At 36.0% G+C, this 17,470-nt stretch overlaps 1 protein-coding gene across 4 annotated transcripts in view; it reads left to right on the plus strand.

Annotated features, from left to right (window-relative positions):
- LOC114087487 (purine nucleoside phosphorylase LACC1) overlaps positions 1-17,470 on the plus strand; it is an 86,845-nt gene continuing 69,375 nt past the window's right edge. For 2 of the 4 annotated variants that reach the window (XR_011707377.1, XM_071611483.1), the window contains exons 1-7: positions 1-209; positions 1,187-1,263; positions 1,377-1,992; positions 2,621-2,799; positions 3,634-3,799; positions 6,676-6,901; positions 9,160-9,276. Coding sequence is in view for 3 of the 4 variants with exons in the window: in XM_071611483.1 (XP_071467584.1) it covers positions 1,431-1,992; positions 2,621-2,799; positions 3,634-3,799; positions 6,676-6,901; positions 9,160-9,276 (1,250 nt within the window). In the remaining variant the exon portion in view is untranslated. Of the gene's footprint in view, positions 210-1,186; positions 1,264-1,376; positions 1,993-2,620; positions 2,800-3,633; positions 3,800-6,675; positions 6,902-8,000; positions 8,162-9,159; positions 11,642-17,470 lie in introns of those variants that run through there. The other 2 variants (XM_027928982.2, XM_071611482.1) reach the window with 2 other exon arrangements.

Below are 17,470 nucleotides of genomic sequence, written 5' to 3' on the forward strand. Positions count from 1 at the left end.
CCGCCTGGCTCCGCCCGAGGGTCTTCCGTGGCTGCGGCTCCTGCGCCTGCGACCTCAGCGGCGGACCTGACCCGGAACTGCTGAGCGGCGGCGGGACCTCGTCGCCGACTCGTCCCGGGAACCCCCGGCCCCGAGCCCCCGCAGTCAGGTTTCCACCCGGAGCCCGAGTGGAGGCTGTCGGAGCCGCGCGGCCGCGGTGAGGGACGTAGGTGCGTGGGGCTCGCGGCTTCCGGGTTTCGGGCGGACTCGGGGTCCGGAGGGAGGCTGCGGGTCGTGGCCGAGCTGCCTGCAGACAGGCCAAGCAGCCGAGGGTGAGGCGCGAGAAGGGGAACCGCGCTGCTGCGAGTCTGTCCGCAGGTCCCAAAGCCCTAAGTGGGCGGGGAGCGGTCGGTGGAGCAGCCGGGCGGGTGCGGAGCTGCCGCCCGTGCTCTGGAGCCGAGCGCCACACAGTGGACAGGGACTCCGCGGTGACAGACATGCCGCGTGGGAAATCCATGGTGTCCAGCAAAGGCGGGTGGCCACCCTCACAGCTGTCGAAGTGAAATTCGGCGGGAGCGGAGAGGACGAGGGGGCGGCGGGAGAACAGGGTCGGGCAAAGGGTTCACCCAAAGCGTCACCAGGGAGGGACTTTTAACCTCGCGTGAAGGTGAGGAGTTGGGCGCCAACCAGAATAACCAGGTAGGTAGGAAGCTCCTGGGATCCAAGTGGCGGCCGCTTCCGTGATCCTTGCCCAGAAGGCACACACTGAGGGAAGTCCCTTAGTCCCTCAGCTTCCATCCCACAAAAATTCGATTTTCAGGTTAAACTCTTAAACTTAAGGCCTCTCTAGGTTTCATATGAGGGGATGTGACCCAATTTAACAATTATGCAGAGCCAATGGTAGAGCACGTAGATTGACACCCTGTAATTAAAAAACAGGACTTTCTAAGGCAACAAGTGATTTTCTACTGAAATTTCCTGTGTAAAGAAAATAAAGCAGAAGAATTATTGTTCTGGAAAGATGTATCCACATGTTCACAAAAAGAATAAAAGATGACTTTGTCATATTTCTCTTATGATTAATAGTGGTCTTTTTTTTTCTGGAAGGGGTATAGGTACAATTTGTTACTTTTAAAAATATATATATATTTTTAGTTGTAGATGGACACAATGACTGTATTGTTTTATTTTTTATGTGGTGTTGTAGATGGAACCCAATGCCTCACACTTGCTAGGCAAGCACTCTTCCACTGAGCCACAACCCTATTTTGATTACTTTTTGAGGTAAAGACAATTAATTCTTCTTGTTTTTAATTCACCACAAATTTCTGTTGTAAGTGTAAGAAAATTGATATCATTTTGTATTCTTAACTTGTGCCAGTTTTTCTTTTTTTCAGGTAATTCGTTTGGCATAGAAGTCTTCTTTGAAAAACTTTGTGTATTATTGAAGGATGGCAGAAGCAGTTTTGATTGATCTCTTTGGTTTGAAGTTAACCTGTCAGGAAAACTTCCATGAGACATTATTGAAGACATTGAATGTCATCCAGTACCACCTTGCTGCCAAGGCCAAATTTCTTTGCATAATGGATTGCAGGAAAATGAGCTGTGAAAGGGATGGTGAACATGATAATTGTGAACTGGAAACAAGCAATGGATTGTTAACTCTTATGAGAGAATTTGAGATTGTTAGAAATCCCAGCATGGCTGCCTCTTTGTATACCATTAAACAAAAAATAGATGAAAAACATCTGAGCAGCATTAAGGTAATTGTACCTGCACACAGGAAAACCTTAATGAAGGCTTTTGTTGATCGTCTCTTCACTGAGGTTTACAATTTTGAGTTTGAAGATTTACATGTGACTTTGAGGGATGGCCTTTTGAAACAGTCCACTGAGATAAACACAATCACAGCTCATGAACTAGAAGAAATCCAGAGTGAAATAGAAACATATTTGAGAAGTCTGCCAGCACTGAAAGGAGAATTAACTATTATCACATCTCCTTTGATCCCAGGTATTTTCAATATTCTCTGTTGTTTTTCTGTATATGTGAAAAATCCAGTCTGTCTTCAGAGGATGCTCACCTCTCCCCACCCTTTCTTTTGTTCACTTACTGGTCATTAGCATCATTTGCAATGTGTGTTATGGATGGCCTTGTGAGTCAGGGGTGAAAAGAGAAAACTCCTTCAAAGCCATACTAAATAAACAAATTTGTTCTAAACAAATTTAGCTTTAAGCAAATTTCCCAGCCCTTCCTTACAATGTGATTTATAACACTGGAAATCTTTTATTTAGAAGTTCTGAAACATCAACTCATTAATACTTTCCCAGAAGAGTGAAATTTAAAATAGTCAATCTTCCTTCTTGGTTAGACAGTATTTACTGTGAGCTGTGTGCTGTTGGTATGAAAAAGACAGGTCTGAGACAGAAGATAACCTTTGAAGAGCAGTAATCCCATATGGAAGGTAAACAGCAGTAGGTAATAAGAACATATGGAGGTACAAAGTGCTGTCAAAATTAGAAGCCAGATCAATAAGAGCTGGTTGAAGTGATCAGGGAGGTCTGCTGGAGAGTCTGGCTTTTGTAATGCTTTGTAGTCTTTTGGGAGAATCTTTTTAATCTTCATTACTTGTCTTCAACAGATGTTTTCATACATGGATTTACTACAAGAACAGGTGGGATATCTTATATACCAACTCTTAGTTCCTTCAATCTCTTCAGTAGTTCCAAACGAAGAGATCCCAAGGTGGTTGTTCAAGAAAATCTACGTAGGTTGGCAAATACTGCAGGATTTAATGTGGAAAAATTTTATCAAATAAAGGTAAAATTTTGTTTCGTAGTTTGAACCATATTTTTAGACCACACCAGTAACTAAATGAATTTTAATTAAGGTATTTCACTTTTGCTTTTGGTGTTTTATCTAAAATTTTAGGAGTTGTTTTCTTAGATTTATATATCATAGCCTAAAGATCAATTTTATAAGATATATAAATCTCATAAATATATATTTACATAAATCTCATATTTATATAAATCTCATTGTATATATATATATATACACACACACACACACACACACATACACACATATGGATTACTTTTTTTATTCAGTGGGTTACCATTGGTAGGTTACCATTGGTAACCCACTGTAGCTCTTCAATTCTAAAAGTATGGTTAATTCTTAGTATAGTAACACTGCCCTTTTTGTTGTAGAAGAAAGATTCCTGAAGAGTAGGAAAGAAAAGCCATTATTTTCTAAAACCTAGCATCATAATTAAGGAATAATGTCTTGTTCCTTACAAAATTCTAACTTGATTTGAGTCTAGGAAAAATAATTGCAAAATTAATTTGATAGTTGATTAAATTCCTCATTAAAATGTTAAATTTCTACTTTTTGGAAGACTGGTACCCATTTCAAGTATAAGGTCTTCACGATGAATTTTATTAAACTCTTAAGTGTTAAGACCTAGTTTCCTTTGAATAAAATATGCAGAGATATTGCATTTAGTATTTTGTATTGAAATGATAGATTTATTGAATTCTAGTAATTTATGCTGGTTATGTAATTTTGCACTCAAATAAGTACTTACAGAAAAGCTTATGATATGAGAAACCCAATTTTCAAAACCTTTTTATAATGTATCTTTGGTATTAGACTGATCATGCCAATGAAGTCTGGATTATGGGAAGGAAGGAGCCTGAATCTTTTGATGGAATAACTTCGAACCAGAGAGGAGTCACAATAGCAGCTCCTGGTGCTGACTGCATACCTATAGTTTTCGCAGATCCTGTCAAAAAAGCATGTGGGGTTGCTCACTCTGGTAAGTATACTTAATTAAGCATTTAGGATTTTTCCTAAATTTTTAATACAGGGAAATAAATTTTTCTAGTGGGTGTGACAGTTAATTATATTACTTTGTGATAGGGGTGGGGCGGCATACTCTTATTATAGGAGCAGATAAAGGGAATATATAAGTCAAATGATATGAATCAGAGTAGAATTCCCAAAGGAGATGGTCTCTAGGTAGATTCCTAAGGATCCTTTAGTGTCAGTGTTTGCAAGCAAGGATATTATTAACATTAGGGGGTAAGATAATCCTACTGTGCCCTTGAAAGTATCTTTGGCCCTTGCAGTTCTTAATCCCATTAGTACCCCCAGTCATTGCAATAATCAAATAGCAACCCTCCATGCTTGTCTAAGCACTGCCTAGGGACATGGTGCTGCCTCTGTTTGGGACCCTTGATATCCAGGCACCAGAGAGTAGGAATGTCAGGCAGGTGTAGAAAGTAATTCACGCAGATGTAGCAACAGATGTAAAAGTAGGGAGTTAAAAAAAACAAGACACGTTTGGAAAACTGCTTTTAGTTTAAAAAGCTATATGTATTTAACCATAACTGTTGCTGAAGAGCACAGATGTACTTTCAGATGCTATACTAAGGTTACAGAATTTTTTTTGTGTGAAGGTATTGAAATAATATTTAGATTTTCCTGTGGTTATGGTTCTATGTGGAATGAGAAATGATGTTTTGAATTCCCTATTAGTTGTAAATCCATGACTACTTTGATATTTAGACTATAAAGAAGAAAGTGACATGTTTTTCTTTTGACCTAACTAAATTAATGGAATTGGTTGAGAAGTAACATTTATCATATTACATTGTCAAAAGTTGTTTAAGTTTTGAATCTCAGTTCTTGGTTTTAAAAAGGAAATATTATTTAATAATAATGTTTTGAAATGTTTAGTTTTAAGGTGTCTCAGATGAAGCAGTCAAAATGAAGTTATAAAAGTGAACTTTCACATTATAATTTTTAACCTTGAAATTATTTTATCAGATATCAGAGAAAGTATAACATTCTTCTATATGATTAATTTAATAAAAATTCTTCAGCCAGATGTATATATTTGCATATGCATGTCCTTCAGGAAAGAAACAAATAGAGAGAAGATGAATATATTATATGTGTGTGAATAATTAAGGAAGGCCTCCAAGGCAGAGAGATGCTCTTATCCATTAAAAGCCTTGACAATATCTCTTTTTTAGCTCAGAATGCTTTTTTATAGTTGCTTTCTTCTGAAATCACTGCCTGTAATTTCAGAGGTAGCTGAAAATCATCATGTTAAAAATGCAATATGTTTTTCCTAATGCCTTCTCTACCACATTGGTTTCCTATTTTGGCCACTGATAATCCACTTACTTACCTAGAATCTGATATTTCATTCTGTTCTTTCCATAAACCACATATCTAGTGGGTTCCCAGGAGAAGTTTATCATCTAAATATTTCTTGCTTTCATCATCTCCTTCCTTTATCTGGAAAGATTGGTCTCTTCACCTGAGTGCTTAGTTTTAGAAGCATATACATATGGAGTGTTGAAGGAAGGAGTAAGGGGGCTCCTTACTGTCCAGCTAAATCAGCTGAATCTTACTCCCAATATAGGGAATAAAGGAAAAAAGCAACATTGTTTAGTTTTTGTCTTCCAGAAGTAGATGAGAGAAGAATGGTTTAATCTTAGAATTCCACAGGATCCAACAAAGAGAAAGGGAAGTTTGTAAAAGGGAAGGTTAATTGAAATAGACTTGTTTTACATATAGAAAGTGAGGTAGAAATGAAAACTACAAAATGTTGCTGAAAGAAATGAAAGAAGAAACAAAAAAATGGTAAGAAATCCCATGTTCATGGATTGGAGGACTTATTATTGATGTCAGTATTACCTGAAGTGGTCTACAGATTAATTACAAAATCCCAAAGGCACTTTTTCATAAATAAATCCATCTCGAAATTTCAATGGAATCTCAGAGGGCTCCTGATAGTTACAACAATCTCAGGAAAAAAAAAAAAAAAAGGAACAATGTTAAATGACTCACACCTCCGAAAACAGTATGGCAATTCCTCAAAATTTCAAAATAAAATTGTCATATGATTTATCAACTATATTTCTGAATATACATTTAAAAGAATTGAAAGCACAATCTAAAAGACATATACCGCCCCATGTTTATAGCAGCATTATTCATAATACTTAAGATGTGAAAGCAAACGAAACATCCAATGACAGGTGAATGAGTGAACAAATTGTGGTATACCACAATAGAATATTATTTAGCCTTAAAAAGGTAGGAAATTCTGACATATACTAAATCATGAATGAGCCTTGAGATCGTTATGCTAAATAAAATAAGCCACTCCCCAAAAGATAAAAACTATGTGATTTCAATTATAGGAGTATCTAGAGTAATAAAATTTGTAGAAACAAAGAAGAATTGTGACACCAGGGACTAAGTGAAGGGAGAAATTAGTTATTTAGTGGATATAGAGATTCAGATTTGCAGAATGAAAACGTTCTGCTGGAGGTTGGTTATACAACATGGTAAATATACTTAATACTACTGAATTGTACACTTAAAATGGTACATTTTATATGTTTCTTACCACAATTAATATTTTGTAAAGAGAGAAGACTAAGATGGTATAAATGAAGCATATAGAAAATTTTAAAGGAAGAGGACAGTGACTCTCATTAAATAGCTATTCTGTGTCATTGTATTTTGTAATAGTACATCTCACTTTGGAAAAAGTACTTTGTGTAATAATTATGTGAATCAGAAACTGAATCTATTCATTTTTAAGTTAGACACAAATTGAGTTGAAATTTTATGCTGTAATCTTCCTTATCTCTTTTTCTTCCTGTTTACCAGGCTGGAAAGGTACTTTATTAGGAGTTGCTATGGCTACAGTGAATGCTATGATAGCAGAATATGGCTGTAGCTTAGAAGACATTATTGTTGTACTGGGACCTTCAGTAGGACCTTGCTGTTTTACTCTTCCCAGGGAATCAGCAAACGCATTTCATAATCTTCATCCTGAATGCGTACGACTTTTTAACTCACCCAGACCCCATATTGACATCCGTAAAGCCACCAGGTATGTTTGATTTCACTGTGGAACTGCAAGTTTGATTATTGTTTATTGCTTCTGAAATGAAAATTATTTTAGAGAACAACTGCTAACTCCAAGAAGACAGGTGGCAGATATACACTGCAGTCACTACACAACACACTACACTACACAAAAACTCATTTTAAATATAAAATCTATTCTCAGCCTGTTCAAATGACATTAAATTTCTTATCTGGTGTCTCTCATTGATTTGAAAATGAAGGAAGAAACAGCTGGCCTTGAAAAAGATTCAATTTCTACTTCATATAGAAATACTGGCATTTATTTGACATTACAGTTATTCCTTAGGTAAACTCTCTAGAATATAAAAACATTTAGAAAGCTAATATTTTAAAATTGTTCATATTTTCTAATTAATTAGAAGGATATATGTTTTCGAAACAATATCAGGTAATATAAATACAAAGCCACTTTTCATTTTTTTGTGGTCTCATGCATCTTGAATTTAAAAAATTTTGCTTTTATTGTCTTTTGAAAAATATTTGTTATTTCTACAAAGGAAATTGATAGATGATTTGAATTGTGTTTTTATTCCAGTCAGTAAAACCTTACTCACTTAATACCTAAGTGTAAAGAATTGGAATTAATTCTTGATTTGACTTGTCAAATAATATCACTAATTTTCATTCATATTTCATATCATAAAGTTTTATAGGGAAACACGTTTTCAGTGAAAAATACGGCTAATTAAGAGGAAAGGAGACCAGACTGTTAGATCACTAAAAAGCACACTCTCTATAAACCAAATAAATCTTGGTTAAAAATACTCTTGTAGTTTGAAAAATTTCTTCTTAAGTTAGCCCTTGATTTTGATTATAAAATTCTGTAAGCAGATTATGTCTACAGGACAGTATAGAAGTTTATACAGTTCATTTATAAATTTAGGTGATAAAAATCTACCATTTCTTAGCTAGTTCTTGTTGTGTACATAAGTAACAATTTGCATTATTCCTGCCAGATTTTTTATAGAACTCTTTTACATTGTTTTACATACTATTTTCATATTTCTTGGGCATTTGGTAAAATAAATGCTTGCTCTCTTTCAAAAAATCTTTATCCTAAGGATTCTTCTAGAACAAGGAGGAATTCTTCCACAGAATATTCACGACCTGAACCAGGATCTCAACCTTTGTACATCTTGCCATCCTGACAAATTTTTCTCCCATGTCCGAGATGGCCTTAATTTTGGCACACAGATTGGCTTCATATCAATTAGAGAATGAGGTACTGGGTTCTCCCTTCCTTTCCAGTCTCTCTTGCCTCTTTCTCTGACTCCCTCTCTTTTTCCTTCTTTCTTTTCCTCTCTTCTTCTTCCTCTGTCAACCTTTTTCTCCCCTTATTTAAAAAAATAATTAAGTATACATAATTTTACCCTTTTATTCCTATAAAAAGAATATTTTTTTAATGAGACTGTAGTAGTAACATATTCTATTATAAAAATGAGCCATTCCTTTTCCTAGTTAGTGAATAATCGGGCAGGCTTATAATAAAAGTACTACAATTAACTGATTTAGTTTTTTAAAAAATCCTGTATGTAAGTTCTTTGTGTTTACTATGTACTTGATATCTATACATTCCTATCATATCATCTTTATGCTTTTTAAAAAAAATTGTTGAAATGATATCTTTGCATAAAGATTCTAAATTCTAGAATAAAAAGAAATCCACAATATACAAATTGAGTTAGTTTTCAGCTAGATTTCCAACTGCTATCTATAGTAGAGTTGACCAGATTTTTCTTTAAAGGGCCGGATAGTAAATATTTTATGTTTTGTGTGATATTCAGTCTCTATCTAAATTACTCACCTTTGCCAATGTGGAGCAAAAGCAGACTCTGACAGAACAGAAGTGAGTGTGTCTGTGTGCCAGTTAAACTTTTTTTTTTAAACAAAAAACAGGTGAGGAACCACATTTTGCCCACAGGATATAGTTTGCTGACAAACTATATCACACACAGTGATAGAGTAATTTCATTAAAATAGTATTTATTAGATTTTTTTTCAGAGTTATACAAAAATATTTCATGACATTGATTTAACACTGCCCCTTTAGCATATATGCAATTTCTCTAAGGTTACTTTTCGTTGAAGTAATACTACGTTTAGACTTTACAATATCTTTAGGTTTTTAATATGTAAAAATTGATAGGCATTATGATTCCTACCTTGGTATTCTAATAGTGCTAGTAAAGGTCTTATATTATGTTTCTTTGTATTTTACAGACATTTGACTGGATTTTTTAATGACTTCCTGTGTCCTTCCAAACTGAATGCAAGAGAAAAACTACTATTTGATTTATGTAAAACCAAGAGGATTACAATGGATAATTCATCTTTAGGGTACATTTTCTCTTTTATTACCAAAGCCAAAAGATTTTCACTGAACTTTATTGCTAACTGCAGTGACTTGGGAAGCTGAGACAGGAGGAGCACAAGTTCAAGGTCAGCCTCAGCAACTAAGTGAGGCCCTTAGCAACTCAGTGAGATCCTGTCTCAAAATGAAAAATACAAAGGCTGGGGATATAGTTAAATCACCTCTGGGTTCAATCCTCAGTTCAAGAAAGAAAGACATTATAATGAAACTGACAAAATAATCAGTATAAGTATGATGTTTTACAGATGAAAATGATTCTTTGGTATAGCCTATTGAAATGAGGAATAGGTCTGCTCAGTTTAGTATTTAGTAGATACTGTCTTTGTCAGATATTGTGCTATCAAAGTGAATCAAAATGAGTAAGACTTTTCCCTTTGGGCCTACTGCAGTAGAGGAGATGAACACTTTTTGAAACTAAAATGTACTTTTAATAATAGTAGAAAGAAGGCAATCACAGACAGTGTTACAGAGAAAATGACATATACATAGACCCAAAATGAAGAACAACCATAACAAGTAGAGGGAACACCATGATCCAGGGCATGAAATTGTGAAAGTTTATAACATGTTCTAGAGAGAGAACAGAGTGGCCAGAGTTAGGAGTGGAAAAACAGGTTGGAAATAGATTAGCAGGATCCCAAATGCCATGTCGAAGAGTTTGGACTTTATTTTCCAGATAGTGTGAAAGCATCAAAAATAGAGGAGTGTTTTGATTTCCTTGTCATCCATTCACAGGACGGATTCAAATTTTGAGAGACCTAAACCAGAGAGATTAGATAAGAGGCAGTGAAAATATTTCAAAAAAGAAATAACTAAGCCCCAATAAAGACAGTAGACATTAAAATGGAAAAGAGAGTAGATGCATTAGAGAGACACTTCAGAGATGGAATCAATAGATTATGTGAATAGATCATGGAAATGAGAAGGGTGCAAGAGTGGAGAAGTCATTGATGACTCTAGAATTTTTGTTCCACCAACTACCATGAGTGGTAACAAAGGAAGGGAGGAGGTTTTAGAGAAGGGAGAAAGGTAGTGAATTTCACTTCAAACAGAATGAAGACCATGCAGATGGAAATATTTCGAAGGTACCTTGAGACAAACACATGGATCTAGAAGTTGGCTATGTCAAGAGGATGCCTGAGTCTGTTGGAGCAAGTTGATCATCTAAGAAAAAAAATAGGGTGAGCAACCTAGAGGTACAAGTATGGAACCTCATAGAACACCTGCATTTGACGAACAAGAAGCTGAACCAGTTACAAAAAATAATTATAGAAATAAATAGGGTTTTGCTGTTTTGAAGAAACCAACATAGTTATGAGAGGTGCTGAAAAAGAAATCTTCAGGTATAAAATAAAGCAAAAGCTGAGAAGAAAAATTAATGGCTTGGCTGTATTGAAGCTGTTCTGCAGGCAGTGGTGGCCAGGTCAGATGTTGGTGCATTGAGGAAGAGGAGGCATAGGTGTCCATTCTTTGACAATATTTGCTTGAGAAGAGAAAAAGCTTGAAGAAAGATATATATATATACATTTGAAGAAAGATATATATATATACATTTTTGGTTGAGTTTATTTGTAGGCTAAAGAGAAATGTTAAGCTTCATTTAATTTGGGGAAATATTTTAAATGTAAGTTGTCATGTTGCATCTTAAAAGATTTTAGATTTTGTAAATTTCATGCATGTATTTCTACATGTATATAATGTAGTATAATAACAGCAGATATCTTTTTTTATTTATTTTTTTTGGTATGTGTATTGAACTCAGGGGCACTGGGTCACTGAGCCACTTCTCTAGCCCTACTTTTTATGTTTTATTTAGAGACAGGGTCTCACTGAGTTGCTTAGTGCCTTGCTTTTGCTGTGTCTAGCTTTGAACTCGCAATTCTTCTGCCTCAGCCTCCCACGCCACTGGGATTAAAGGCATGGGCCACCACACCCAGCTCAAATATCATTTTTTAAAAATATATACAAAGGACTTTCATATTTATTACTTTATTTTGCCTTTACAGCTACTATGAAATACATAGGTGTTTGCCCTTTGTTTTTTCAGATGGGAAACTGCACTGAGGTGGAATTCAAAATCATGTAATTTGTGATTTTTTTGTGTGTGTGTGTGTGTGGTAGAAGAGATTGAACTCAGAGGGGCTTTTACCTCTGAGCCACATTCCCAGACCTATTTTCATTTTTATTTTGTTTGTTAAATTTTGAGACAGGGTCTCACTAGGTTGATTAGGACCTCACTAAGTTGCTGAGGCTGGCCTTGAACTTGTGACCCCCTTGCCTCAGTCTCCTGAGCCACAGGAATTACAGAAGTGTTTGTTTCTCCTAAGATAAGATTTGAGCACATATTTTGTGTCTCCAAATCTCCATTCAGATTTATCGTTAATTAAAAATATCTAAATTTTATGTTCAAATTTATTCATACATTCAGTCAAAATTTTGTTGAGGTACTACTAGGATAGGTTAAAAACATATAGTTGCAACCCCCAAAATGTTTCATATACTGAAAACTGATGGTCAATAGACCAGCAGTTTCAATACTGTGTTTGGAGGTGGCCACAACTGGGTACCTTGTTTTGTTTAATTTTTCTGTGCATTCGATAGCCCACTGTGAAGTTTAAAAAAAAAAAAAAAAAAAAAAAAAACACCTAATTTCTTACCAGTTCAGGGAAGGCATCGAACACAAAGCACAGGATAGAAATTTCAAACTCATGCAAAATATTCTTTTGTTTAATAGTAACAATATAGATCAAGGAAAAATTTTACTGTTTGAGAAAGTTTGATAATTTTCTAATTTTTTCCTGTGTGTAATTTTATTTGATATTTATAATTTCTTCACTGTGTGATCAGCTTTATTTTCCAGATTGTAAACTTTGTCTTCGTTATCTGACATTCTTTATTCCAAGTGATCTAGTCTATTGGTTATGCCTTCTGTTGAGTTTTTTGATTTATTGTATTCATTAAATCCTTCATTTCAAGGATTTCTGACTGTTTTTTTTTTTTATCTCCCTTGACGTAATCTTTTGCTACCTGTATTTGCTCTGTTATCTCATTGTTGGAGTGATCAATTTTTGCTTGTATTTGCTCTTTTAGGTCATTCTTTAATTCACAGATCAATTTAATGATGAACCTTCTGAACTCCTTCTCCACTATCCATGGGTTCTGTTATTATAGTGTCCTGGTTTGTTTGGGACATTTTTCTCACTTGTTTTTTCATGATGTCTATGTGTTTTCCTTTCTTGCAGTGTGGATCTGAGATATTACAGTTTCTTCTCTATATTCTTGTAGTATCCCTACAAATTGTCTGTAGCTCACCTTGATGTTGGGCTTCCAGACCCTGCTGGTGTCCCTCAGTGGATGCTGCTGCATCCTGGATCTGGGACCTGCATAAGTTGGAGTGGGTAGATCTGGGCCACTGGGGTTGACCTCCCATGGTAGTCTGCTGGTCATAAGGGGTGGTCCTGCACCAGAGGCTAGGCTCTGGCAAGTGTCTGCCCCACCGGGAAAGGGCTGGGCCAGGCATGCTGTGTGCCTGGGCCCTGCAGAGGCATCTGGGCTGTTGGGCTTGACCTCCAACAGTAGTCTGCTGGTAGGAAGGGGCAGTCCTGCCTCAAAGGCTAGGCTCTGGCAGTGTCTACCCTGTTTGGGGAGGGGTGAACCGTGCCTACTGATATCCTGGATCCCATGTGGGCTGATGTGGGCCTTCTGGGATGGATCTTGGCTCCTTTGGTAGTCTGCTGATCAGAGGGGGCAGCCCTGCACCAGAGGTTAGGCTCTGGCGAGTGTCTGCCCCGCCCGGAAAGGGGTGGACCAGGCCCTCTGTGCACCTGGGCCCTGCAGAGGCTTGTGTGGTTGCCATTTTATTAGTAAGAGGAATTAAATTTGTAAATCAAATGAATTCCTGGGATGACTTTTATGGAAGTACTAATTATCAAACTGAAGTTTAATAGGTCACATAAGATGACCTTGTCCTCTTTATCTAATTATAATTTCAACTTATGAAGAATTGCATGGTGGCTGTACTCCAGTGCTTTATAAAGCAAAGAGCGCTTGAGCAATAGGTGGCAGAATTTCTAGGAGTGCCTCTGCTGTTTCTTTGCATGAAATTGAACCAATCTTATTTTATCTACAATTTTCTTGTAGGAAAAAAAATAAAAAGGAGAGGATGGTGTTTAAAATGACTGAGTGTATTGTTCTTACTTTAGGCACAACATTGTACTTGAAGTTGATAAAAGCATTTAGGAACCCTTAATCTTCTGCACAATTGTTAGTAACGACTTTTATGTGAGTTGATATTTTGGGGGAATTTAGAAGCTTATATACTATGTTACAAAACAAAAACAGAAGCTACTGATGAGTTCAAAATCGGGAATATAAGAGGACAGTAATATATGAGTTACATTGTTTTAATCTCAAAGTGGATTTCAGATGTTTTTACTTGGTTGTCCTAAATTTATATGTAAAAGATTTTTGTTGTTGTTGTAGATGGACACAAAGCCCTATTTTGTTTATTTACTTTTATGTGGTGCTGCTGAGGCTCCAACCCAGCATCCAGTTCCAGGCTCCTAAATTTACATTTATAATGTATCCATCTTAATTTTTTTGTAAACTCTTAGAGAATGCTACCAATTAATGGATTCCAGCACTTTTAAAGAAACGTTGTTCAGTTATCTGTGTTTTTTGTGTGTTTTATACATGGGTCTCTGTGTTTGAAGTACAAACAAGAAATGTGCACGTGTTAGGTGTGGTGTGCAGCCTCATTGCTGTACCTAATGTCAGTTCATATGTACAAACACATTAGCTGAAGTGAAATCATAGGTTTTTCTATAAATTTTTTAAAAATAAATTGTGCAGCAAAGAATAGGAAGCATGACAGGTATGCTTACTGGATGTGTTTATGGTAACCTGGTCTAGGGCACATACATTTCCATTATAGACAGTGTTTTTAAACTTTGCTTGTGATTTCAAGAATGAGACAGCTGCTGTGAGCAGTACATTGTTCTACGCTAAGTCATTGCTTAATGAAGGAAAAAGAAATCTGCCAGTACATCTTTTTCCAGATTAACACATTTAGTTTGAACTCACAGTAATTACATGTCTACTGTGTTGAGACAGTTTTTTCATACTTTATTTGGATGCATTTTCTTTGCAGAGAAAGAAATGCTTACATCACTTTACCTGTGGCTTGTGCCAGATGTCTGAGGTGAACCATGTCCCTTGTATATCAGGAGCAGGCTCATTTGTTTCATCAAATTCTCAGTTGTCCAGTTGTCCAGGACAATTCTTAGTGTCCAGTTGCCATCTTTTATTAAATGATTAAATTTTCCACGAGTCTCTATAGCTTAAAATACCACATTCCTTTTCAACCAGTCACCCCCTGGCCTAGACATACACCAAATGAGTACTCCCATTTCATGAGAAATATTTGTAGAAAACAGATTTGCTGATGGTGGCAATGGAGTTTATAATAGCCTTCATTTTCTTAATTAAAATTTTGCATCATACATTGCTTCAGTTATAGCTTACCATGCTTTCCCACTGCTTTCCTGAATCACATGTTTTAAGGTTGTGTTTTCTTATCTCCATCACCTTGTTTTCATCCTTGATATTTCATAGTCACAGGTAACTTCATTCTTTGAGTTTTCTGTTTTTAAACACATATCCATTCTTGTCTATGTTGCTTATTGGCCATATTTTATGGCCCCTTAAATACAATATCCTCCAAACTTTATCTCACTGAAACCTGCTTCTCTCTGGTGCTCTGTGTTATCTTAAAGAATTCAACCATTATTCATTTTGTTGTCCAGCCAGAAGACCTGGAGTTCCTCCGAATGCCTTCCTTTCCTTTCCCCTTCCTTTCTCACACTAATGACTCGGTATGTCTACCATCTGTTCCTATGTTTCTGTTTCACCACCAGACATTCAGGTCATCATTGCTCACCTGTGTCATTAGATAAGCCTTTTTTTTTCCTTTCTAATTGCATCTAACCCTGCCATTATTGATTATTTTGAAATCCAAATATCGTCCCAGGACATTTTTCTAAATTACTTCATGGTTTTTCCACCACCTCCAAAATGAACACTCTGACTAAAATGTGCAAATGTAGTCATGAGCTCACCCTTGCTTACTTCTTCACTTTGCACTCCCTTTTCTACACCATCTACTCTAGTCATTTTGTACTTTTCCAATTCCTAGAATATGGGCCAGTAACCTAGGTCAGGCCTCATAGAGGTTGGTTTTCATTCAAAGACCACTTAGAAATCAAGACTTTGTTCAAGATTACTTTTACTTTGTCTTTCTACTAAATTAGCATCTTAATACCAATGACATGTATATACAATGTAAACATGTAAGGGAATGAATACAGTGTGTGTCCCTAGTTTCTTACAGAGATATGGCCAACATTCAGTTGTCAATATAGTATATGCATGGGCTGAGGCTGAGGCTCAGTGGCAGAGCACTTGTCTAGCATCTGTGAGGCACAGGATTTGATCCTCAGCACCTCGTAAAAATAAACAAATAAAATAAAGGCATTCTGCCCATCTACAACTACAAAAAAAAATTTAAAAATATATATGTAGTGTATGCACATCTCCTGCAAATGACATGATTTCATTGTTCTTTATTGTTGACTAAAACTCCTTTGTATGTATGCCACATTTTCTTTATCCATTAATCCATTGATGGACATCTAGCCTGGTTATATAGTTTGGCTATTGTGATTTGTGATGCTATAAACAGGGGTATGCATGTATTGCTATAGTATGCTGACTTTAATTCTTCAGGATAAGTACCAAGGAGTGTTATAGCTGGTTCATATGGTGGTTCCTTTCTACCTTTTGTGAAACCTCCTTACTGATTTCCAGGATGGTTGTACTTTACAATTACACCAGTAATGGAAAAGTGTTCTTTTTCTCAACATCGTCTCCAACACTTATTGTTCTTTGTATTTTTGATGACTGCCATTGTGACTGGTGTAAGATGAAATCTCAGTGTCATTTTAGTTTGTATTTCCCTAATAACTAATGTTGTTGAACATTTATTTATTTATTTATTGGTCACTTGTATTTCTTCTTTAGAAATATGTCTGGTTAATTCATTTGTCCATTTATTAATTGGATTTTTTCTTTTGGGTATTACATTTATATATATTTTTTCTAGGTATTAATCCTGTATCACAAGAGTAGCTAGCAAAGATTTTCTCCCATTCTATACATTCCCTCTTCACTTTCCTAATTGTTTCCTTTGCTGGACAGAAACTGTTTAATTTGATGCTGTCCTATTTATTACTCTTGGCATTATTTTCTGAACTTTCGTGGTCTGACTGAGAAAGTCATTCCCTGTGCCTGTGTGTTGGATATTGACCCTCTATTTTCTTCTAGGAGTTGCTTAGTTTCTGGTCTGATTCCTAGGTCTTTGATTCATTTTGAGTTGATTTTTGTGCAGGTGAGAGATAAGGATCTAGTCTTATTCTTCTACATATGGATAACCAGTGTTCATAGCACCATTTGTTTAAAAAGCTATCTTTTCTCCAATGTATGTTTTTGGCACTTTTGTCAAGGACCAGATGGCTGTACATGTGTATCTTTTCATTACCATTAGTCTGTGTCTGTTTTTATGCCAGTACTATGCATTAAAAAAGTAACATTTTAGTTACTAAAGCTCTGTAGTATAATTTGAAGTCAGGTATTGGGATGCCTCTGTCCAGGGAACTCACAGTGTCCCTGTAGATTCCCAGCATCTCACAGAAATGGGGAAACATATAATAGCAAAAACCAAAGCCAACAATGTACAGCATCAAAATAAATACTTCTTGCCTATTATGACATCTACAACACTAATTACCACAAAAAAACAGGAAATTGCCAACAGCAAAAACAATAAATAGCCATGAACTACATCTGGTATCAAAGTAAACAGCAGGTGTCAAGTATACCATCCACAGTACTAATAATTCCAACAACATGAATGGTGGGGGCAATAATTATATAAACCAAATATTCTAAGAGATTGTAAAAATACATTTTTTTTATTGGTTGTTCAAAACATTACAAAGCTCTTGACATATCATATTTCATGCATTAGATTCAAGTTGGTTATGAACTCCCAATTTTACCCCAAATACAGATTGCAGAATCACATCGGTTACACATCCACATTTT

The sequence above is a fragment of the Marmota flaviventris genome, chromosome 4 (genome assembly GCF_047511675.1).
Source record: "Marmota flaviventris isolate mMarFla1 chromosome 4, mMarFla1.hap1, whole genome shotgun sequence".
Lineage (NCBI taxonomy): Eukaryota > Metazoa > Chordata > Mammalia > Rodentia > Sciuridae > Marmota > Marmota flaviventris.